The sequence below is a fragment of the Belonocnema kinseyi genome, chromosome 7 (genome assembly GCF_010883055.1).
Source record: "Belonocnema kinseyi isolate 2016_QV_RU_SX_M_011 chromosome 7, B_treatae_v1, whole genome shotgun sequence".
Classification (NCBI taxonomy): domain Eukaryota; kingdom Metazoa; phylum Arthropoda; class Insecta; order Hymenoptera; family Cynipidae; genus Belonocnema; species Belonocnema kinseyi.
Genome location: NC_046663.1, coordinates 39,146,168 through 39,171,127, shown reverse-complemented (window position 1 = coordinate 39,171,127; position 24,960 = coordinate 39,146,168). Strand labels below are relative to the sequence as shown.

The following is a 24,960-nucleotide window of genomic DNA, read 5'->3' as shown; positions in this document are numbered from 1 at the left end:
TTTTGAGGAACTTCCGAAAACGCACTTTTCTGAAGGATTAAAAAAACTTGAAAAGCGATTGACCAAGTGTATAGAGCTCCAAGGAGATTATGTAGAAAAATTTAAAAAAAAATTTACCCAAAAAAAATTGTTTTTATACTTCATTCTAAGGACTTATTGAACTACCCTCGTATGTATACAAATTTCACTGCACTACTAGAGAAAAATCAAGCAGCACTAGTTCTGCGAGCGCATGGATATAGCGTTTCAGTAGGAAATCGGTTTGGCCCGATCGGGCCCAGGTATGGACCACAGAGTTCTACTGATCATGGCCAGATCGGGAAATCCGATCAGGGCCAGATCGGTATTACGTTTGACATCGGGAGATTTCTGCACGGGCAGTTGTAAATTGTTTTTTTTTTGTATTAAAAATTAATTTTTTCGTTAATATTGAATTATTTGGTGAAAACTGAAGCTCTTTTGGTTTAAAATCACATTCTTAGTGAAAATTAATCTTTATAGGTTTAAAATTTAACTACATATTTAACTGGGTTATATTCTTTATTCGAAAATTGAACTGTTTATTATTAAAAATTCCCCCTTTTAGATTGAAGATTCACACATTAAATACGATATCTTTAATATTTCGTTGAGAGTTTAACTTGTTTCTTTGAGAACTGAACTATACTTGATTTGAAAATTCAACTATTTTGTTAAAAATTTATGGATTTTGTTGAAAATTCATATTTTTGGTCATAAAATGAATATATTTTTTTAATTTATCTTCATTTTCGGTTTAACTGAACTAGTAAAAAATTCTTTTTTTTGTTTGTTAAAATATAATTTTTCTAAATAGAAATGTAACTTTTCCATTTTTGGTTGAGATTTTTGTTTAAAGTTCAACTATTTCTAAGAAAATTCAACTAAAAAATATCCTAAAATTGGTAACGAATTTTACGGATAAACCCTTATCAAAAACAAGAAACTGTATGTATGGATGTATGTATGTATATATTTATGTATGCATGTATGTATGTATGTATGTATATATTTATGTATGCATGTATGTATGTATGTATGTATGTATGTATGTATGGATGTATGTATGTATGATTTCGATTTGTGCAGTCCATATTGAAAAGTATAAATCCGCATCTTCTTACCGTAAGCAATTTTCGCCGCCAAATTGATTTTGCATTCGTGTCGTGTCCTGTATACATAGGGATCAGCTTCCCCTGGACACCAGGGCACGGAAGGTCCGCAAACGCATTTGCCAGCACCTACTGCATTTCCGTTTGCATCTGTAATTCCCTCGCCAACCAGATTACATCCTGGCTCGGACAATTTTGGGCCATGCGGACAGTGCCTCCTCCATCTACCCGGGATCTCTAAAAATTAAAGACAAAAGAAAATTATACTTCAAATTTTAATCATTTTCACATTTCCTACCATTTTTAACCCTTTATACAATTTTTTCGTTAAATTTTTTCCTTAAAAAGGTCTTCTCCTTCGCTCCTCTGGGAATCGAAGCACAGAATTTCCGATTTTTGGTCGGTTACTCTTCCCTTAAGCTACTTGATAGATCGAAAGAAAAATCCTTTTTCAGAAATACACACATTAATTTACCAGGTGGGACAAAATGTCTCAAGTGTGCCACTTTTACATCTATAGTTCTAGTTTCAATCAATTTATACAGTTTTCGATTCGTTTTTATATCAAAATAATTCGTCTAAAATATTTTTGCACAATTTTTTTTAAGTTATTAACAATCAAAGTCCTTGATTATTTTTTTTTCAAAAATGGATTACTCGCGACCGGTTCATCGAAATTCAATAATTGAGTTATGAAAAATTTTATTACGAAATATGCTTTACCGTAAAAAAATTTTCGGTAGTAAAAAACCTTCTTCCGAAAATTTTGGTGAAACAAAGTTTGTATTTTGCAGTAGTTAAAAAGTTATTCTTTTTTTGTGACCGCGCTCCGACTTCCAGCGCTGGTCGAGCACGTTCGGATGCGCGTGGGTATCATATTGAGTACAATATGACACGAATTTTTAACTGAAATGATAAATTTTCATGAAAAAATATGCCCGCTGCACGTGCACATTCTCATTGTGCGTTGCGCGCGCGCGGCGCTTTGTCCCATATTTGAGCGCGCCAAGGGCGCGCGGGTACTCTCTCGCGCTTAGCGCTCGTTTTCGTACGTTTAATGCGTACACTTCAACTAAATTTTTTCAAATATTGTAAATACTATAACTTAAATCGAAAACTGTGATTTAAACTTCTAAGGAATTACACCCATAAAGTGTAACTGAATTTTTTTCGATTTGATTTTAAAGAAGGTTCTCACAGCATCTACGGCTTTGACGATTACACTCTAATTACGAAACACGCGCTTCGCGCTCGATAATTCGTGTCCACTTTAAAAACTTCATCAAGATAATTTGTAAATCTTGTTGAAATCTACTAAAAATAACTTTGAAACTTATGGATCTCTTAAAGAATCAAAACTGCATAATTTTGAAAATGATCCAACTTTTGGAACTTTTGTCTAATTAAAAAATTTCATGATAATAGTTTCGAAAAACATACATTTTACATCTAATAGAAATTTGGATTGATATTTCTTAACCTATTAAAAAAATTTTTTTTCCTATTTTAGAAAATTTTCAAAATGTTGAAAAGCATATAACTTTTTGAAGTTTTATCGAATTTAATAATGCCATGAGAATAATTTGCATTTCTTTTTAAAGAGTATCAAAAATTTTGCCAAAAATGTCTAAAAATTATAACAAATTTTTATTCGAATTTTGAAAAAGCTCAAACTTTTTGAATTTTGGTCTAATTGAAATATTTAACTGACATAGTTTCTAAATATATTTGATATTTGATCATAAAAACATTTTTTTTTAAATTTTTAAAATGCTCTAAATTTCTTATTTTGTTTGGAAATATAGACATATAGACAGACACCGATAAAATTGTCTGATTTTCGGATTCTGTGAGTGCCGAAACTTAAAGATCCGTTAAAAACCAGAGATCGAAAATTTGAACGATTACATTACACTCTAATGAATAAAAATGTAAAAAAATTTAATCAAGTGGTTTAACTTTCTACCGTGTGTAAATAATTTTTCATTCAAAAAGATAAATCTTTAACCAAGAAGATTAATTTTCTACTAAAAAAGATGAATTTTAAACCAAATGGATCCATTATCGACTAAAAAAATCGATTTTCAACCAAAAGTTAAATAGTGAAGTTTTCCATTAAAAATATGAAGTTAAGATAATAATAATATTATTAAAATAGTTCACTTTTCCACAAAATAGATGAATTTTTAACAAAAGAAATAAACATACATGTAAAAAAATGATTTTTTTAATGATGTGAATCAACTTTCAACCAAGAAATAGGGGAATAATTGAAAAATACATTATTTTGAATAAAATTATGGAGTGTATCATATTGAGTATAGTATTTTTTCAATGAAAAAGATGAATTCTCAACCAAATAGATCCATTATCAACTAAAAAAAAAAATTATTTTCAACCAAAAGGTGAATGATTAAGTTTTCAGTTAACGTGATTAATTTACAAAAATAATAATATTATCAAAATAGTTCACTTTTCCACAAAATAGATGGATTTTCAATTAAAAGAATGAAGCATTATTAAAAAAATGCATTTTTTAATAAAGTGGATCAACCTTAAGCCAAGCAATAGGGGAACAATTTTGTAATAAAAGAATAAGGTGGTGTAATTTTCAATTAAGCATAGATAAATTTTTAACCAAAGAAATGAAACTTCAACCAAAAATATCGTTTTGTAGAAGTTGGTTAAGAATTCAAACAATTAGTTGAATTTTCAATCCAAACATGTGAATTTCCAAAAAAATTAAATAGTCAAATTATCATTGAAAAGATTAGTTTTTAATATAAAAAAAAAATAATTTTCAACCAAAAAATTAATTTTTTCAACAAAAAGATTATTTTTTAACTGAACTAATGAAGCTTCAACACAAAAACTGAATTTTTAATAAAATAGCTTAATCTTCGACAAATTATAGTGAAATTTTCAACCAAGAAGATTAATTTTCTACCAAAAAAAGTATTTTTTTTACACATTGGTTCAAACATTCAACCTAATAGTTGAATTTTAAACAAAAAAAGATGAATTTTCAATAAAAAAATGTAGTAGTTGGTATTTAAATTTAGAATACTACTACATTTTTAAATTAAAAATTCATCGTTTTGGGTTTAAAATTCAACTAGTAGTTTGAATCTCTGAACCGATTTATTAGAAAAATACTTTTTTGGTATAAAATCAATCTTCTTGGTTTAAAATTTCACTACACTTGGTTGAAGATAAAACTATTGCGTCCAAACGTGTTCGACCAGCGCTGGAGGTTGGAGCGCGGTCACAAAATAATCAATAACTTTTGAACTGCTCCAAAATACAAAATTTTTTTAACGGAAATTTTCGGAAGAGATTGTAGAATCTATTGGAACGTAGGAGAATTCTTTCACAGGCGGAGAAGTTTAATTAGTTTTCAATTGTTTAAAACAAACGATTATTTAAACAATAAACAAATGTTTTTTGCTACCAAACAATTTTTTAGCGTAAAATATACTTCGTAATAAAAATTTTTATAACTCAATCATTGAATGTCGATGAACCGTTCGCGAGTAATCCATTTTTAAAAAAAATGATTAAGGACTTTGATTGTTGATAACTTTTTTTTAAATGTTGCAAACATATTTTAGGGGAGCTATTTTGATATAAAAACGAATCGAAAACTGTATAAATTCATTGAAAATAGAACTATCGATTTTAAAGTGGCACACTTGAGAGATTTTGACCCAGGTGTTAAAATTTAATTTAAAAATTTTTCAATTCATAGATCTATCTAGTCTGAAACTACGTCAAGAATGTATGTTATTCTCTGATAATAAAACAGATTCCTTTAAAATATGTAATACGTAACACCTAGAAAAAGAATCCGTGTATTTCCGAAAAAGGATTACTCAACCTATTCGTTTCAGACTACATTGGGATATGAATTAAATTTTCTTTCCCAGTGGAACGAAGAAGAATATCTTTTTCCCGAAAAAATTTAATTTAACAAAGGGGGAATTTTATTTATAGCACAATCTAGTCTGAAAAGACGTTAAGGATATCTGTTATTCTCTGATGATAATACAGACATCTTGAAAAATTTGACTTGTGACACTTGGCAAAATAATGCCTGTATTTCTGAAAAAGGATTCTTTTTTCTATCTCTCTAGTAGCTTAAAGGAAAAGCACCCGATCGACAAGCGGAAGTTCTATGGTTCGACTCCCAACGGAGGGAAGGATAAGATTTTGTCTTGAAATTTTGGAGAATGATAGCGAACATGCCAACGAATGTCTCCGAACTCTTCGTTTGTGAAATAATTTTAAAAATTTCATTTTGCTAAATTTGATTGTTGTGTGTGTATTTTGAGGTTATGTGTGTTACAATTCTTCCCAGCTTTACGTCCAAACTACTGAATATTTTGGTCCGAAATCTTGGGACAAGCAAAAAATCATAGTAAACAATATCCAGGGACTAACTTTGTTTGTAGACAATTAAAAAAGTTATGTCATCAAAAATTTCTAAGTAGCTACCGTCAACATCGGTATGATAGACACCTAGATTATCGGAGTGGCATAAAGCTGAAAACCGAATCTAACATCAAAAAAGTGCATATGCATAAAAGTTTTATTTAGCAGAATAAAATTTTTGTTATTATCCCTCAAAAAAATTGTTTAGGGGTGTCCGCTATACTATTTTATAGCATCTCCGGATTCAGATTTTAAACATTTTAATTTTTGTGCCCAGGAATTCTTCGGAACAAACTTTAAGATCTTTTCAGGATTTTCCAGGTCAGGAAATCAAGTTCTTCCGGGTCTCCTTTTCTTGCATCAAATAATTAAACAACCGTTTGTTATAAACGTGAAAAAATTAGTCATTTCATTTTTTATTGACCATTAAGTTATAAGGAAAGAAGAAAGATGAATAAGCAAATTCCAAATTTTTTGCTTATACAAGTTATCGTAGTGGAATCTTTGAGAATATTTTAAACTCTATCAGCCTAGACTTCAATATCTCTGGTTCAGATTTACGCATCGGAATTTTGTATTTTTTAAACTATAGCTGAAAGTCTCAGAAAAATGAATATCATAAAATTAATCAGATTAATTCAACATATTATTATAAATATTTTCACAGAACTGAAACAACTATATAGCGAGCCAAAAATATCGTTCGGGTATAATACACCCAGTATAGGCTGTGAAGGTTAAAATCTTTTTGGAATCTTAAAACGAATTTCGTAAAATCTTTGAAATTCAGTGTATCTTTAAATTCTTGAAAGCTTGGAAATCCTTATGAACACTTTTAAATATTTACAAGTTCTTTTTGAAATCTCTTGTATTCGTTTGAAATCATTCGAATATTTAAAATACTTTTGAAATTTTTGGAAATCGTCTACAAAATTGTTTGATCGTTTAAAATCTTCGAAATGTTTAAAAAAATCTTTGAAATCTGGTGCGCAATGAATATCTGGTGCAATCTGGTTCCTGGTTGAAATCTTTAAAATTCTTTAAATGTTTAATCCTTATGAGTTCTTTGAAATATTGGTGTAATCATTCTGGAATGTTTTATATTTGTTTGAACTCCCTGGAATATTTAAAATCTTGGGGAAATCATTTTAAATCTTCTAAAAATTTTTGTAAATAGTTATAAATCTTTGATGTTTTTAAAATTCAGAAATATTTGTAAAACAGTTCTTTGATCTTAGTTTGTGAAATTTTTTGTTTTTATTTAAAATCATTGAAATCTTTTGAAATACAATCAAATTGTTGAAACTTTTTGAAATCATTTAAAATCATGGGAAAGTTTTGAAATCTTTGAAATCAGATGTATTGTACCCTTTTTGAAATCTAAAATTCATCCAATCTTTTGAAATCCTTACGAAATATTTGAAATACTTGTGAAATACTTCTGAAATCTTTTTTATTGGTTTGAACTCACTTGAATATAACATTTTTGTGAAATCTCTTGACATCATCTAAAAAAATGGTTAAATCGCTTAAAATCATTGAAATGTTTTGAAATTCTTGAAATTTTGTGTGCTTGTTAAAATATTTGCAAATTTTTGAAGCCTTGGAAATACTTACAAATTATTTTAAACATTTGTGAAATCTTTCTGCAACCTTACAAGAATAACGTTAAATTTTTAAGATTTCAAAATTTGTGGGAAAAGAATATGGAAGACTTTAAAACAATTCTTCTAGTTTATTGAGGATTACAAAAATTTTAGGTAAACTCAATTTTGTAAGGCGTGATAGAAAGAAAAAAATATTCCTAAGATTAATGGGAAAATTCAAATTATTTTTTTTTCATAAGCTCTACGAGAAAATTGAAAAAGGTTAAAAAACATTTTAAATTATATCCTAACCTTTTAAAAAAAAGGTATAAAAGATTTTAAAGATTTTTTAAAAAGATTTTAGGTAAGTTTAAACGATACTTAGAAGTACTTAGATTCGAAAAGTTAATTTGAAGAGAATATTCAAAAAGATTTCACAATATTTCAAAAGATTTATAAAATTTTTAAAGAAGAATCTAAATCTACAAAATTTGAAAAAAAAATTTGACGCAAAATTTAAATAATTTAAAAATACGCAAGGTTTCTTCACACCGAAACGTTGAAAGGTGCAAGGTTCTGATGGACCGAATTCTTTTGAATTCGAATAATGTTCTTCTACGTGAAATTTATTAAAATTTTACGAAGGTGTTTATACATAAATCTCTGTTGGGTCCTAGTTTAGGACTCACGTGAAGTTTTTTTTATTTTGAAAAGTGAACTTTAAGAGAAAATTGAAGAATATTTCGAAACTTTTCCTTAAATTTTGAAAAAATTGGAAGATTTTTAATCAAAATGTTTCAATTTGTCAAGATTAGAAAATTAAAAAAATTGAGTGAACTGAGGGACTATTTAGAAGATTTGACGAGATCATTTTAAAAGGTTCCAAGTGAATTAATCAATTTTCTTAAAATTCCTAGACGAATTTGAGAGATTTTATGGCAACTTTTACACATATTCAATAATTTTTTTAAAACTTCAAGAATAATTCGAGTCAACTAAAAATATTTCTAGAAACTTAAGAGGTTTTGAATAGATTAAAAAAAATGTTAAACTTGGAAGCATTTCAGAAAATTTATAAAATATTTTTTATTTCTTCCAATCTACTGAAAGTGCAAAGTATATTTAAAAAGGCTGAATTTTTTCCTAGTATTTTGTAAAATCTTGTGGAATCTTTTTTTTCTGCTATAGTATTTTTTGACACATCTGGAATATTTAAAAATCTTTTCTAATTTTCTCAAGAATCTTACAAAATTTATATTTATGTGGGTTTAAAAACAAACTACTAATACTTATTTTCTATAAAGTAATTAATATATTTGTGTGACTAACAAAATATTTAGAAAGCCTTGAATGTTACATCAAAATATTCTTTTATTTATTTCTATACTGCACTTAACCTTAAAATTATGTCGCGTAAGATGTTGCATTATCAAAAAAAGTTTCAATAGTGTTTTAACAGAGCAGAGTATAAATAAATGCATTTTTTTAAATACAGCACACTTTGACGGGAAATCGAAAATTAAAAGGAAAATTTTTTTTAAAAACTCTAGTATCAAAGAAACATGAAAGCTTGTTCAGAAAAATAAAAATAGCTGCAAAAATGACCCTCTTTAATAAAAAAAATTTATTTTCAGGCACACAAAAATTTCACATGTACGCTGCTAAAGGCATTTTTTTTTTCTTTTATGCTTTCATTTGCATTTAACGAGGTTTATGTAAAGCTTACTTTGTCGAGTAGAATCAGGCAACGTTTCTAATTGTAACAAAGCCTGTCTTTGCATAAGTGAAAAAAAACATTCATATACCAAAGCAAAATAAAATTTACCTCTCATTTTTATAAATTGTTTGAAAAAATATATGATTTTTGTTTAAAAAAATCGATTTTTAGTTCAGAATGTTAACTTAACCTTCAATTGTCTAAAAATTGTAAATCTTCAAAATCAATATCGATATTCTGAGTGAAACCCCGTTCATTTTAGCTATAAATGATAAAAATCCTAATCTTTTTTTTTGTAATCTAATGATTATTTATTAAAACTATCGATTTCCGTTGTAAACCGCTAACTTTACTTAAAATTGTGTCAAAGTAAAACACCAAAGTAATCTGAAATTGTTAGAAAATTATTATCGTTTGTGAAATCTAATGATTTTGAAACAAAAATGTCAATTCTCGTCAAAAAGCACAAGCAAAAATTGTTCAAGCTGGTAAATTTCATTATTTTAAACCAAAATGATTGGAATTATATCTGATGATTTTTGTTTAAAAAGAACCATTTCAGATTAGACACATGATCATAACCTAAAGTTGGATTTCCACTAAAAACTATTCTGATTTTCACTAAAAAATGTTATTAAACAAAACAAAAAAAAAGAATTTTGAAGAAAATAGTTCAATTTACAAAAACCAAAAATGAATTTTTATCTAAAATTATGAATGTTAAAAAAAACCTTAACTTTTAAATAAAAAAGACAAATTATTAACCAAAAATGGAACATTTATTAACAGGAAAAGAATAATTACATTTTCAGTTTAAAAAATTAATTTCCAAGAACAGAAAATAACTAATTTTCTACAAAATAGATCAATTTGCAGCCCAAGAAATTAATTTGTAAACAAAAGGATTAAGTTTAGATAAATGAGATAATTTTTCTCCCAAAAAAGATTACTTTTCAACATTAGAGAATAGTTCAAATTGCAGTAAAAAAGTTATTGTCAATCAATTTTTCGACAAACAAAAAATAAAAAAGTTAAATTTTTGATCGAAAAAATTTATTTTTATTTTTAAAAACTAATTTTCAGACAAGTAAACCAATTTTTAACAAAGAAGATTAATTTGCAGCTGAAAAGATTAATTTTCTGATAAAAAAGATTAATTTTCAATAAAAATACATGGGTTTTCAATCGAATTTTTAACCAAATGTTTTAATTTTTAAAGGAATGCGTAAACTTATAGTTAAATTTTTAAGCACAGAAATTGATTTGATGCCAAAAATATAAATTAGTCATCAAGAAGATCCATTATCTACCACAAAAGATTAATTTTTAACGAAATAGTTGACTTTTAACGTAAAGAAGATAAATTGTCAACCAAGCATGGAAAAGTTTGAATGCAAACTCCTATTAAAAAAAACAAGAATCCAACGACCAAATTTGGACTACGACGAATAAACAAAAACAAAAAATTCTATTGTAATCTGAAAAATAAATAAAAAAATAAATAAAATAAAAAATTCGGACAAAAGTAAAAAAGAGGAAAGAGCCAACCACATTCAATTCCTTCTCTTTTTCCTTCTTTCGTCTTTTTATTTTTTATTTTCATTAAATTACAATCAAATCAAATTCACAATGAAAATAAAAAATAAAATAAAATTGCATTATTTTATTTATTTCATCAATAATTTCAAAGTAGCTATCGTCATCGACGGTACGATAGACAGCTACATTATCGGAGTGGCAGAAAGAATTAAAAATTTTTCTTGCCTTGATAAGGGTACTGTAAGAGTAGCGAAACGTTGATAATGCAATTTTATTTATTTTTTTATTTTCATTTTGAATGCTATTTTATTGTAATTTGATGATAGGTAAAATAAAAAAGACGAAAGAAGGAAAAAGAGAAGAAAGGGGATGTGGTTGGAAATACAATTTTTTGTTTTTGTTTATTCTTTGTGGTACCAATTTGGTCATTGGATTCTTGTTTTTTTAACAGAAGTTTGCATAAATTTGATTATTGGACGTTAAATAGGATTTTTAATTTGGATTTTAATCTAATTTAAATTTCTTAAATTGTAGAAAGGTTTTCTTTACAAAAATGAATTACAAAATTAATGATTATTAATAAAATAATTAAAATTTTTATCAAAAAAATAAGTTTTTCACTAAAATAATAGATTATCAACTAACGAAATGAATTTAAAAAAACAGTTCTCAGTAAAAATGTAAAATCTTTTATTTGAATTAAAAAGGAATTTAATTTTTTTTAAACAGTTCCATTAAACCAAAAAATACCAATTTTCAAGAAAATATTTGTTGACTACTTGACAACCAAGCAGTCGTGATTTTTTATAAAAAAATAGGAAATTTCGAACCAACATAAAAGATTTTTCAACTAAAAAAATGGTTTAATTTGCAACAAAATAATATAATTATCGTAACTTTAACGTCAGTTTATCGAAAATTGTCTAACAAGCTTTAAATTCCCTGACTTTCTGTAATTTCCTGACCTATAGTAACCCTAAAACAGGCATTTGTATTTATCATTTCCACAATTCAAGAAAAATGTTGCATTCCAATTTATTTAATCTAGCATCCAAATAATGAGGGCCTATTTTCAAGCCGAGGTGAATATTTAATAATACTTAAAGTTCAATTACTCGGTAATCCAATCGGCTTTTCTTGAGGCTCATGAAACATTGAACAAACCAGTTGATTTTATTTGCCAGTAAAAACTAATGGACTTTTCTTTTAATTAATTGCACCATCAATAGTTCCCGTCTGAGTAAATTATTTTCTATTATTTTCCAGAAGTAAAGAAACAATATTGACCGAGTTTGAAAGCCTTCATATTTGGTCGTTCAAAAAGGGCGACAAAAAAGTGAATGTGAAAAACAATAATCTATTGTCGAATTGAAAAGTCTTTTATTCAGAACCTTCCTGCACTTTTATCTGAAGCCTCTATTTAATCGAATGGCAAATGCTATCAGTAAAAGAAATAAAATAAAAAAAATTTCATATACGTAGCTCTTTACTCATCGCTCTACTTCCTCAAGTCGATCGCAATTCTATACTTCAATATTTTATACTTTTCAAGGATCAAAGCAGTTCACTAGTCCAGTTATAAGTAAAAAAAACAGTGCCCTTGCATTGCTTCCATAGCTTAAACTCCTCCTCCTTAGTTCACTTTCTCCTACTTTCCCTCTCATGCTTTTCCTCCCCACCGATCACTTTACTTTATGCTGTCCCTTCGCACAACTTCCGCCTCCTCTACTTCTCCTCTCTTTGCTTCCAGAGCGTACACTACCCTTCCTTAGTTCCCTGCCTCTGCACTACACACCCTCATTTCAAATCATTTCCACTAATTCCTCTCACACTCACTGCTCTTACTCACCCTCTAAGACTTTCCCGTCCTACCCATCACTTCACTCTTCGCTGTCCATTCGGATAATTTCTTCTCTCTCCACTCACCCTTCCTTAGTTCACTGCACTGAGTATTTACTCACACTCATTTCTATTCATTTCCACTACTTCCTCTAACACGCACTCCTAATCCACTACTTCCCCTTGCTTATTTCACTTCCCCTCTGTACTCACACTCATTTAAAACCATTTTCACCTCTTCCTCTCACACTCACTTCTCCTACATTTCCTCTTATACTTTCCCTTCCCACCTATCACCTTACTCTTCGCCTACCCTTCGCACACATTCCTCCGCCTCTACTTTCCCTCTCCTTGCTTCGATAGCTAACACTTCCCTTTCTTAGTTCCCTTCCCCTTTGTTACTCACACTCATTTCTAATAATTTCCACTACTTCCTGTGACACCCACAACTACTATTTCCTTTCTCTAATTTCCCCTACATTGGCATCGATAATTATCCCTCACTTTCTTTAGTATACCTCCCTTCATTTCAACACACGTCCCAAACTACCCCACTCTTAATTTACTACCTCTTTCACTAATTTTCTTTGAATTGTTTTAGCTACGTTTGAATAATCTACTGAACGCTTCAGCACTTTCTGCTGATAAAAATACCTCAGGGAAAAATTCAAGATGAAAATAAAAGATTGAATAACAGATACGGAGCCTCTCAAAAACTATGTCAAGCTACTTTCAAAATGGTTTCTACCTCTCATCTTCTTCACTACGAATCAATGCAGAAAGTTTGAATTCCCAGTGTGACGTTGAAAATACGAACCCCCCACACTTGCAGGTTTAATTGAAGATTTTCTCTTCGATTTAAATTGGTAAGCGCCTAAAATAAAAGACAATACATACAAATATCATATTTTAGCAAACTTCACAGCTCAAAATAATACCCTCAAAATAGGAAAAATATGATGACCTTTACGAAAATAGGAGGAATAGTTGATCTTTCAAAAAATAAAATAAAACCAATAAAATAGTAGGATTTGCAACCCATCAGACGAATTTTCTACCCATAAAGTTAAATTGTAAACCAAATGGTTAAATTTTCAAATAAAAAAATTAACTGTTAACCACAAACAGTTTTAATTTTAAGCAAATAGTTTAATCTTCAAGAAAAAAATTTGTTTTCTTTAGAAGATCGTTGAGTTTTTAACTAAGAACTTCTCTACCAACAAAAAAGTGAATTTTCTACAAAATAGTTAAATGTTTGTTGATAACCAATTTTGACCCTGTATTTATGTTAGATCACTCAATCAGTCGTCGATTGGAAAGGTTAGTTACAATAAAAACGAACAAATGTATTATATTTTGCTTAAAAATTCAAACTTCCCTTTTTCCTTTTTTTTAAATTTTTTATCGTATTTTTTATCATGTTATACAATTTGTGATTTTGTCTCACAGATTTTGACTATAATAAAATATTTACTGAAGAGGGTCCAAACTCAGGACCGAAACGTTTAACTAACATTTGTCTGTTTTTATTGTAACTGAACTTTCCAATCGACGACTGATTGACTGATCTAACATAAATACAAAGTCGAGACTGATTTATCAACATGTTTTACTTCGAACGGGGTTTTTTTTCCAATTTCTCACTTTCACATATGGATATTGGTTGGCGGCTCTTATGAAAGAATGGTCTACATTATAAAGGAAAAAAGCTAAGTCCCCTAATCAAAATATATTTCTTCTTCGTTGCAGAAGAGATGATTTGATTCCTTCACATATCAACAACAAATTACGTAGTTCAACCTTTGATTTTGTCTATCTCAACAATTCTGCTAAACTGACTCATTTATTCATGTCTATCTCCATTGATATTATGAATCTAGAGATTAAGGATATCCATTTCTCACTTACTGATATTAATTTTAGGTTACATGAGATTGAAAATATCTTATATAAATTCCATTCGTATGATGTTCTCCGAAAATTTATGTATTTTGAATATTTGAAGTATGAAAGATTTTTTAAAACATGTAAAATGAAATCTATCAATAAGTTTCTTTGGTTGAAGGAAAAGAAAAGTAAAAAATATAATTTCCAATGCAGTAAAAAATGGTTTAACAATCTCACTAACATCGATATTCCTGAAAATGTTATTGATATTGTGTCACTGGGATCAAATCATTCAGGTTGCGATCAGTCAATAAAAGATTTTCAAGTTTTTAATTTTATAGCTTCCAGTGAAACGGGAATTTTCAACCTTCCCCTTGATGATAAAAATGCTATTAGGAATCATTGCACTCAGCTAATCATGGACCATGTTACATCTCTTAAAAGGCGGAATCGGCAAAAATTTAGTTGCAATTTAAAAACTAACAGAGTTACACAATTTTTTAAAGATAATCCTGATATTCTTTTCTTAAAAGCAGATGAAGGCAATGTTACTGTAGCCATGTCAAAATCCGATTTTAAAACTAAAATGTTGAATATTTTGAATGATACTAATACTTATAAGATTTCTAAATTTGAATATACTTCTACTACTGAAGCAAAAAATAATGATTTGGTTAGTACTATGCTAAATAAAAACTATCTTACTGAAAAAGAAGCTAAAGATTTGAGGTGTTACACATCCGTCACTCCAAGAGCTTACGGTTTACCCAAGATTCATGAAACTGGTAACCCTTCAAGATTAATTGTTTCCACGATAAATAGTCCAACTTATAATCTAGCATCTTACATATACAATATTTTGAATAAGATCATTGCAAAGAATGATGGTCACGTCAAGGACAGTCTATCTTTTGTTAAAAACATTAAAAGACACGTATTACCGAAGGGCTATTGTCTAGTATCTTTAGATGTAGTCAACATGTTTAATAACATCCCTGCCAATCCAGTCATCCAGGGTATTAGAGAGAGATGGACGGAAATCTCCGAACATACAAAAATCCCTGAAGATAAATTCATAAAATGTGTTAATTTGTGCTTGAATACTACTTTTTTAACTTTGACGGTAAAATGTATACGCAAATTTTGGGTCTAGCCATGGGTTCTCCTGTGTCTCCGGCTGCAGCGAATTTAGTCATGGAAAAATTGGAAAACACTTGCTTAAATGCACTAAATTTTGGCCTCCCTTTCTATTATCGATATGTAGACGATATTATCACAGCGGCTCCGCGAAATAAAACACAAATCATCTTGGATCAATTTAATAGCTACAATAATAATCTAAAATTAACCATTGAGATTGAAAACAAAAACAAAATTATTTTTTTAGACACATTAATTATCCGTGAAAATAATTATATCGAAATTGACTTTATTCAAAAGAAAATATGGTCGGGCAGATATTCAAATTTTAATTCATCTCATCCAAAATGCCATAAAATTGGTGTAATAAGAGGTTTGTTTTTCCGAATTCTCCGAATTTCAGATCCAGAATTCAGGCCCAAAAATATCAAACTTATTAAAGATACCTTAAAAGACAATGTATACCCTTTACATTTAATTGATGACTGTTTAAAAAAAGAAATTTTACGTTTTTATAACTCAGAATCTCTTATCCATAATAAAAAACCAGCAAAGAATTTTGTAGGTATATTTTGTCCATATATCAAAGGTTTATCTGAAAAAATTGAACAGGTTTTACGTCACCATAAAATAAAAACAATTTTTAAACCAATAAAAACCTCTGAAAAGTTTTTCTCCAACCTAAAGGTTCCACTTCCAAAATTCAAACGGACAAGCTTAGTATATAAATTCAACTGCTTAAATTGCACTGCAGTCTACATTGGTAAAACGGGAAGAAAATTAGAAACTAGAAATAGAGAACATAAATATTCAATAGTTAATTTCAATAACAACAATCATACATCAATTACTAAAAATTTGTTAGATACCGGTCACCAATTCGACTTTGACAATACACGAATTTTAGCTTATGAGAAAAACAAACCTCGTCGCAAAGTTATTGAAAATTACTTTATCAATAAACATAAAAATGTTGCCATTAATTTACGCTATGAAAAGAATAATTTCCCGGAAATCTATAGAACCATTTTAAATAAAATTTAATTCTTTTTTTCATTTTTAATTTTCCTGTTTTCTTGCTGGTTTTAATTGCATGTGGAATTACTTCTGGATAGATTTCATTATCTGATTGCCTTTTCAGCTTACGTTTTCATTGTTTGTTTTCTCAGTAGACGTTGAGCCAGGTTGGCGACCGGTTGTGTCTTTAAAATCTTGCCAACCTGGAAAAATGTTTTTAATTAATACAGAAAAGAAATATTTTTAAAAAATGTTTATAAATGTCACGTCTTATCGTGCCTGTAAATGTCACATAAGTTTTTTTTTTATATATTGAATCATTAATTTTATGTTTTTCGGACTTTAAATATTTGGAATGAACTTTTTGTAAAGGTATGTCTTTCAAAGTTATTTAAAGAATGTAAACCATCTAATTGTTATTTATATGTTTTGTAAACAAACTTTTCGCACCATGAAATGCTCAAATTTGAGTAATTTCTCTTCTTTTATTTAATTCTTTAACTTATTTTATTTTATTGCTTAAAAATTCCAACTTTCCTTGTTCTTTTTTTTGTTTATTTTTTATCTTATTTGTTCTTATGTTATACAATTTTTGATTTTGTCTTACAGATTTTGACCACAATAAAATATTTACTGAAGAGGGACAAAATTCAGGATCGAAACGTTTAACTAACATTTGTCTGTTTTTAGTGTAACTGACCTTTCCAATCGACGACTGATTGAGTGTTCTAACAAGTTAAATGTTTGACTAAAAAAATACGACTTTATAACAAAAAATATTAATATTAAACAAAATAATTATATTTTCGACAAAATCGTTGAATTTTCGACCAAATATTTAAATTTTGTATCTAAATAGATCAATGGTAAAAAAAGGGCATTTTCAACCAAAAGATTTGATTTTTCTACATGAAAAAGGGACCTAGAGTTCAACCCAGAGAAACAAATCTACTATCCAAAAAGACGATTTAAAATAAACAGTAGAATTGTTGAAAAGCAGCATGAATTTGAACTAAAAATTTTAATTTTCAATTACACATTTTAATTTCTAAACAAACAGTTTTAATATCAACCAAACCTTTTTAAATTAAAACTAAATAGTTGAAGTTTCAAATGAAAAGGATGAGTTTTCCACAATATAGTGGAATTTGCAACCAAATAGTTAAATTTTTAATCTAACAAGATGAATTTTCAACCAATTAATCGAATTTTTAAACAAGAAAGATTTATCCTCAACGACAAATAGTTGCATTTAGAACCTAACAGTTAATCCATGAATGAAAAAAGATTACTTTCCTAGGAGTAAATAGTTGATATTTAAAAAAAAATAATTTTTAATAGAAAATAGCCGAGTTAAACCAAAAAAGTTTAATTCTCATCGAAATATATAATAAATGACACTTCAAGCGAAAAATATTTTAATTTTTAATCAAATACTTTAGATACGAATTTTTAATTTTCTACCAAAAAGACGAATTTACAATCAAATACATCTATTTCAACGATATAGTTTAATTTTCAACGAAGAATAATTAATTTTTAACCAAAAATGGATCATTTTTTGTAGAAAAGTTCTGGGTTGAAAATATAACTGTCTTTTCAAAAATTTATCTTTTTGAGTTGAAGATTCAACTATTTGTTCCAAAATTAACTATTTTGTTGAAAACTCTTTTTTTATCATTATTCATTAATCTTTTTGATTAAGAATTGTATTATTTGTTTGAAAATTTAATTATTTCGTTTTAAATTAAACTGCTTTCTCAAAAAAATCGATGTTTGAAAACTAGTTTTATGTACAAAACTTTATATTTTCGCTTAAATATATCAACTGTTTTATAGAAAATTCGTTTTTTTTTTGGTTTAGTTCAATTATCTGTTATTTAAAATTAAAATCGCATTTATGTTAAATAACAAATATTCCATTTTTCGTTGACAATTTACATTTTTTGGGTAAAAGTTGTTATTGTTTGTATTAAAGTTCTACAGTTTTGTTATAAGGTCATCCTTCTCGGTTGCAACTAATTTAGTGATCAATTGAATTCTTTTGCTGAAAATAAACTTTTTCCATAAATATTCATAATTTAAGATTAAAAATTTATTTTTCATGTAGACAATTATTCTTTTTGGTTTATAAACGTAACAATTTTGTTTTTATTTCTTGACGTTATTAATTTTGTGATTAAAAATTTTTTAATTTGAAAGTTAGGTATTTTGATAAAAATTCATCGTTTTTACAAATCCAGTTGTTTCTCATTTAAAATCAAAATATTTTTTGGTCAAAATATCAACTATTATATTTTTCTTTGAGAATTCATTTTTTTTAATTGATTGAAAATTGTATTGAAACTTTGTTTTGTTGTAAAAAATCAATTTTTGTGGTTGTGAACTCGTTTTTTGTACAAAATTCATCTATTTTGTTGTAAACACAATATTTTTACTTGAAATATTATGAATTTATAGTATTTCGAGTTAAATTTATTATTATTTGTTACATTAATTTTATTTTATTATACACTTATTCTCATATTTTCTCTAGAGATTTTTTTAAACCTACATAAGTGGAAAGGTAATCGTTTAGGAAATAAATTTCCGTTCATCCTTCTTTATTAAATAAATCGAAAACTTTTCAAACTGAAGCTCAAAAAAGGGAAATTGCGTAAAAAAGAAGATGGACTCTTTAATGTACGATTTCGAAACTTCTTGTCATAACACTTGTGGTATTCAGAGTTGTGGGAAAGTGCCAATAAAAGTTATGCAAATATTATGGATCACAAAATATTATATCACAAATATAGGACCGGAAATTAATTCTAGAGTCGTCTGTACAATTCAGTTGAAGGCATATTAATTTAGTTTACGGTATATTTTACAAGTTGAGTCGTAATTTTCCATATTTTCAAATATGCTTTTTCTCGATTTGCTAAGAAATTGTTATAAATTTGTTTTAAAAAACCTCTTAGCTGATGTGTTATGAAACAGAGTCGGTTAGTTACTTGATACTGAAAAAAAATAAGTTACTGAAAATTCACGCTATTTTTAACTTTTGGGTTAACTTGGGTATTATTAAAAAAAATTACTTTTGACGTAACTAAGTTACGATTTTTGCGGTAACTTTGAACTTTAATTTTTATTAATTTAAAGTTACCTTGCGTTCAAAAAAATAATTTCCCTAATGAAGGGAGGTTTAGGAATCAGTCGTGGGTAAAAAATTATTATCTTGTGATTGAGCATTCAGTTATTTTACTGAAAATTTGTCTATTTTGATTGTATACAACTGTGTTTTATTTCAAATCAAAATCTTTTTTAGTTGAAATAATATCAACTTATTTTTTGTTAAGAATTTATCTGTTTAAGTTGAATGTTTAATAATCTTGGCTCAAAATTCAGGTATTTTATCAAAAATTCGACTATTTTATTAGAAAGTTCAACTTTTTTTGTTTAAATGTAACTTTTCTGTTGATGATTTATATTTTCGGGTTGAAAATGCAACTTTTTTCTAAAAAATTAATCTTTTTAATAGAAAGTTCCTCAGTTTGTATGGTATTTTCTTCTTTCTTAATTCGAAATTCAAATTTTTCGACTTAAAATGTATTTATTTTGGTAAAAAAATCTAATTTATTTTGTTTAAATATTCAACTATTTGTTTAAAAATGCCTTGCTGATTTTTTTCAATTAAATTCTATTTTGATCAAAAGTTAATGCATTTCCTCAGAAATTGAACTATCTTATGGTTGAAAAGTAACTTTTTTGTTTGAAAATTAATATTTTAAATTTGAAAATGCCACGTTTTGTAGAAAATTCATCATCTTGGCTTGAAAATGCAACAATTCAGTGGACATTTTGGTTGAAAATTTGTCTTTTTTGGTTGACTTCAACTGTTTAATTTAAAATTTAATTTTTTGTGGTTCAAATAATATCGAATATGATATTTTTCCTCTAGAATTCATCTATTTTGAACATAAATTCATACACTTTATTAAAAATTCATATTTTCAGTTTTGTCAATTATTCAACCATTTACATTTTTTCTTTTTTCTTTCAGAATTTGGCATTTCGTCTCAACAAGTTGATATTGGTTGAGAAATTCGTCTCTGTGCTCGAAAATTTAACTGTTTTGTTTCAAATTCGTTTTTATTTATTCAGAGGAGGGTGATGGAAAACTTAAATATTTGGCTAAATAACACAACTATTTGATTGAAATTTAATTTATTGTTAAAAATTTAATGCTTTTGTGAAAAAATTCGTCTTCTTGTATCAAAAATGGTAAAAACTTTACTTATTTGGTTGAAAATTAATATTTTCGGTATGAAATTTCAACCATTCGGTTGAAAATTCATGTATTTTATTTAAAAACGTACTATTTTAGTAGAAATTCTAAATTTGGCTGAAAAGTAACTTTTTTGTAGAAAACCCTTCCTTTTGGCTTTAAACATAATTTTTTTCTGCAAGAAAATGTCACCTTTTTCGTTAAAAAATAAAACTTTCCCAAAACTGTTATTGAAGATCTTTTGCATTCAAGATTACTGTAATATCAGATTCTTGGACAGCTTTAATCAGTTTTATAAAAGAATCAGTTATTGCAATTAAATTCTGAATTTCATTTCATTTAACCAAACTGAAATGTAGTACATTTATAGTAGACTGACAAATATTTGATTGAGAATAATAAATGAAGATTTGAATTATTTTAAATTTAAAATTAGCTTTTGCCTTCGTCATTAATTCCGAAAAGATTTTTAGCATATAAATGTGAAAAACCAATTTCTCTGTCGAAAACTTATGAATATGAATAATGTAGGTTTAACTTCCTAATAAACCTTTTATTAATTCGAACGAAGAAAATGATCGAAGATGAAATTAAAAGATTTTATCACAAATACAATATGTTTATTGTTTATTCATTTGGTGTATTTTTAGTCTGAATTTGAGGTTCGTGATCCGAATTCAAGAATTGATTTTTAAATTTACAATAAAATTTAACATGAAAACCACATAGATTATGATTGATCCCCGAATAATTTTCCTGAATTTAATTCTAACATTTATTCACACTTGTTTAAAAATAGATTTATGATAGGTCAACATTTTTATAAAAGTATTAAATGAAACGATTGTTATATTAAAATGAAGCTTTCAACTTAAAACAAATTTAAATACTGAATTTTATACGAGATTTTTAATTTAATCCCGCAGTACACTTCTTATGTTTTCAAATAAATGTCTGATATATCTTATAAAAATTTAATTACTTTAAAAATATTTTTCGAAAGGGATTAAATCAGGTGAAAATACAACAACTACGCAAAAGCACGACAAATTTTTCATCGGCCCCTACTTAATTAGTCCTACCCCCACTTCCCCCACTTCCCCTACTTCCCCTCTTCTCATTTCCTTTCTCTAATTTCGCCTGCTTCCCCTTCTATTAATTCTAGTCACTTTTCTGACTTTTCTTTCCCTATTTGTCTATCTTTTTTCCCCTCACGTCCCCTCCTAGGAAGAAAGTACGGCGAACGGACGGAGATTGAAGCGAAACTATAAAGGTTTCTGCTCGGGGATGCGAAACCTTTAAAAGTGAGTAAAATGTGATTTGAGAAAAAAGTGACTCAAATTAACTCTCTTGACAACCCTGATTATTTTTTATACAGAGTCATCAAAAAGTATCGGACCCCCCGCCCCTATCAGCGAAAATATGCATTTTCGAGAAAAATGTTTGAGATAAAAGTTTCAGTTTTGGACGAGGTTCCAATGATGACCTTGAAGCTGATTTTGACGTTGACCTTCAAGGTTATTTTAAGGTCAACTTTTATTTTTCAAATGGGAACCCTTATTTTTGACTCCGCCAATCGAAAGAACGCAAAATTTTGCGTGCAACTTACAATAAGTTTAATGAGGATACAAATCTGTATTGCAAGATTTCGTCAAACAGCATAAAAAAATAAACGAATATATACTAATAGACACAATTAATCTATACTTGTTTATTAAGTCTATCTAAGATAAATCTATCTGAAATAGTTTTTTGGAACTCCTTAATGGAATTAACTCAAATTTGTTTTAACTAATTTGATTGGTTTTAAACTAACAACACTATGACCAAATGCAAATGTTTCTTCAAAAAAATTGAAGAAGATAAAGATTTCTACACGTGTAGCGTCGTCAAAGAATAGAAAAGTTTTGCTTTGTATTTTGAAAACCGTAAGAACCAAAGAAGATTTTACTGGCATATATACTGGTAGACACTACTAATGGATATTTATTTATTCAATCAGTATATTCAAAATAATTTTTTTTAAATGGCTTGATTAAAATACTTAAGTTTCTATTTAATAATTTGATTAGCTTTAAACTGACAACATCATGAACAATTGCAAAGGTTTCTTCAAAACAATGAAAGAAGATACAAATTTCTATGCATGTACTATTGTCATTGAGCAATGAAAAAGTCTTCCGTTTTACTTTGAAAACCATAAAAACTAAAGAAGATTTTTGTTAGATCTTAAACAATCCTTTGTGAATAATAAATTGAACGCGGATATAGATCTCAATCGGATTGCATCATTAAAAATCATCAACAAATAAACACATATACTGGTAGACGCCACTAATTGATATTTATACATTGAACCAGCCTAATCAAGACAATTTTTTTTAAATTTCCCCTAAAATTATTTAATTAACTTTAAAAAAACAACATCTTGAAATGCTGCAAAGGTTTTTTAAAAGGATTTCAAAAAGATAACGATCTCTACACATTTAGCATCGTCAAAGCACGAAAAAGTCTTCCCTTTTAATTCGGAAACCTTTTGTAAAGAATTCCTTAAATTAAGATAAAAATCCGTATTACAATATGTCGTTAAAAAGCATTAACAAATAAACGCATATTTACTGGTAGACAACATTAATGAATATTTATATAACCAGTCTATCTAAAATAATTTTTTTTAAACCCCTTGATTAAGTTAACTTGAATATCTTTTAAATAATGTCATTGGCCTTAAAATAAAAACACTGTGAACAAATACAAGGTTTCTTCAAAAGAATTGAAGATGATAACGATTTCTACACATGTAACATCGTCAAAGAAGGTAAAAGTCTTGCTTTTTACTTGGAAAACCGTAAAAAGCAAAGAAGGTTTTTGTTTAGATCTTAAGCAATCTTTTGTGAACAATAAATTGAAGAGAATGCAGATCCATATCGAATCGGGTCGTTAAACATCAACAAATAAGCGTATATACTAATAGAAGCCTTTACTGGATTTTTATTCATGATTGCTAGCTATAAATAAAAAGAAAGTCGAAACAGCCGAGATCGAATTCGCAGCTAGTTCCATACTTTGTTGTTGTTCCTTTTCCTTTTCTCCCCTTCTTTGGTACTTTAAACGGATATTTATGCACAATAATCAAGTTGTGAAATAAGTACCTAAAGATACTTGAGTATGAAAACGCATTTATGGTCTACCCTGCAGCGATGTATAACGATAATGGTGGCAATGGTGCTTGTGGTGAAGTCGGTGGTTTAGTAGAGCCCAGGGGTGGGTAGGTACTTCTTCGATACGTACTTTCTGGTGAGATTTTCTGCTCTATGGAAGTGTATGAAACGGGTTTGTTCGCCTATATGTGCACACATCTCGTTCCAGCGTATACCTACGTGATCGTAGCTACGTGATCTACGGGCTTTCCTACATGTTCCAAAGTATTTACTGGTACTGAAACGTAACAGATGGTAAATCTAAGTATAGGAGACCCACATTCAAGCTCAGAACCTTATTCAAGATTTGTTGCCTGACGCTGGGAAACTGGTATTCACGCTCACCCGACATCTTCCACCAACGCATCGGCTGAGGTAACAATTGCAGCACTGATTATTCGACATTTGGAGTCTCCCAATCCCTTATTACCTTCAATTTCCCTTTAACAAGTTCAACCCGTTTGCGTAATGAATCTGTAGGCAAAAATTAAATTATTTTTTCAATTTATTTTTTTATGGATAGACGTTAAAACCAAGAAGAATACAAAATTGTTCGCCAACCTAAGTTTGATAACAGAGCCACACAAACAAATCTTTTTCCAGGTCTAGAGGTCCTACCATGTTAAATATATTTTGTTTGGGAGTCGCTAAATCCGATTCCGATGGCCAAAAAACCTCAGCACGTCAGGGTTCTGAAATACCATAAAAAAACCTCATAACAATTTATTTCCGAGTCAGGGGGTCACACCATTTTTATTATATGTTTTTGGGGTCGCTGAATCTGAATCCGGGAAATCTTCAACGTATTGGCTTTAACCGTACATTCAACAAACATCAGTTCAACCCATAAATCCTATTTACTCGATAAAACAAACAAATATATATATAGGACCGCCCGCATCAGTGCTACCCGATGTACACCGCACGGAGGTTGCAGGATCGGATTTTATACGTTATGTAATCCTTCCAAGGGTTTTTGGAAATTCAAATAACCTGACATGCTGGATTTTTTAGCCTACGGATTCGGATTCAAAAACATAATAAACATTGTCTGAACCCCAGATTGGACAAAAAATTTATTAGGTTTTTTTTAGCTTATGTTAGAACCCTGACGTGCTGGGGGTTTCTGGATCTCGGAATCGGGTTCAGCGATCACAAAAACATATAGTAAACATTGCCTGACCTCCAGGCTCGGAAAAAAAATTTT

The 24,960-nt window shown here is 28.3% G+C and overlaps 1 protein-coding gene and 1 long non-coding RNA gene across 3 annotated transcripts in view; one reads left to right on the top strand and one right to left on the bottom strand.

Annotated features, from left to right (window-relative positions):
- Positions 1–24,960, bottom strand: part of LOC117176728 (insulin-like growth factor-binding protein 7) — a 164,112-nt gene that overhangs the window by 48,103 nt on the left and 91,049 nt on the right. For both annotated transcript variants that reach the window (XM_033366993.1, XM_033366994.1), the window contains exon 4: positions 1,143–1,367. In XM_033366993.1, coding sequence (XP_033222884.1) covers positions 1,143–1,367 — 225 coding nt within the window. The remainder of the gene's footprint in view (positions 1–1,142; positions 1,368–24,960) is intronic.
- The window catches only part of LOC117176729, a 63,043-nt gene continuing 54,525 nt past the window's right edge, over positions 16,443–24,960 (top strand). The window contains exon 1 of the long non-coding RNA XR_004467610.1: positions 16,443–16,658. This is a non-coding gene — a long non-coding RNA (uncharacterized LOC117176729). The remainder of the gene's footprint in view (positions 16,659–24,960) is intronic.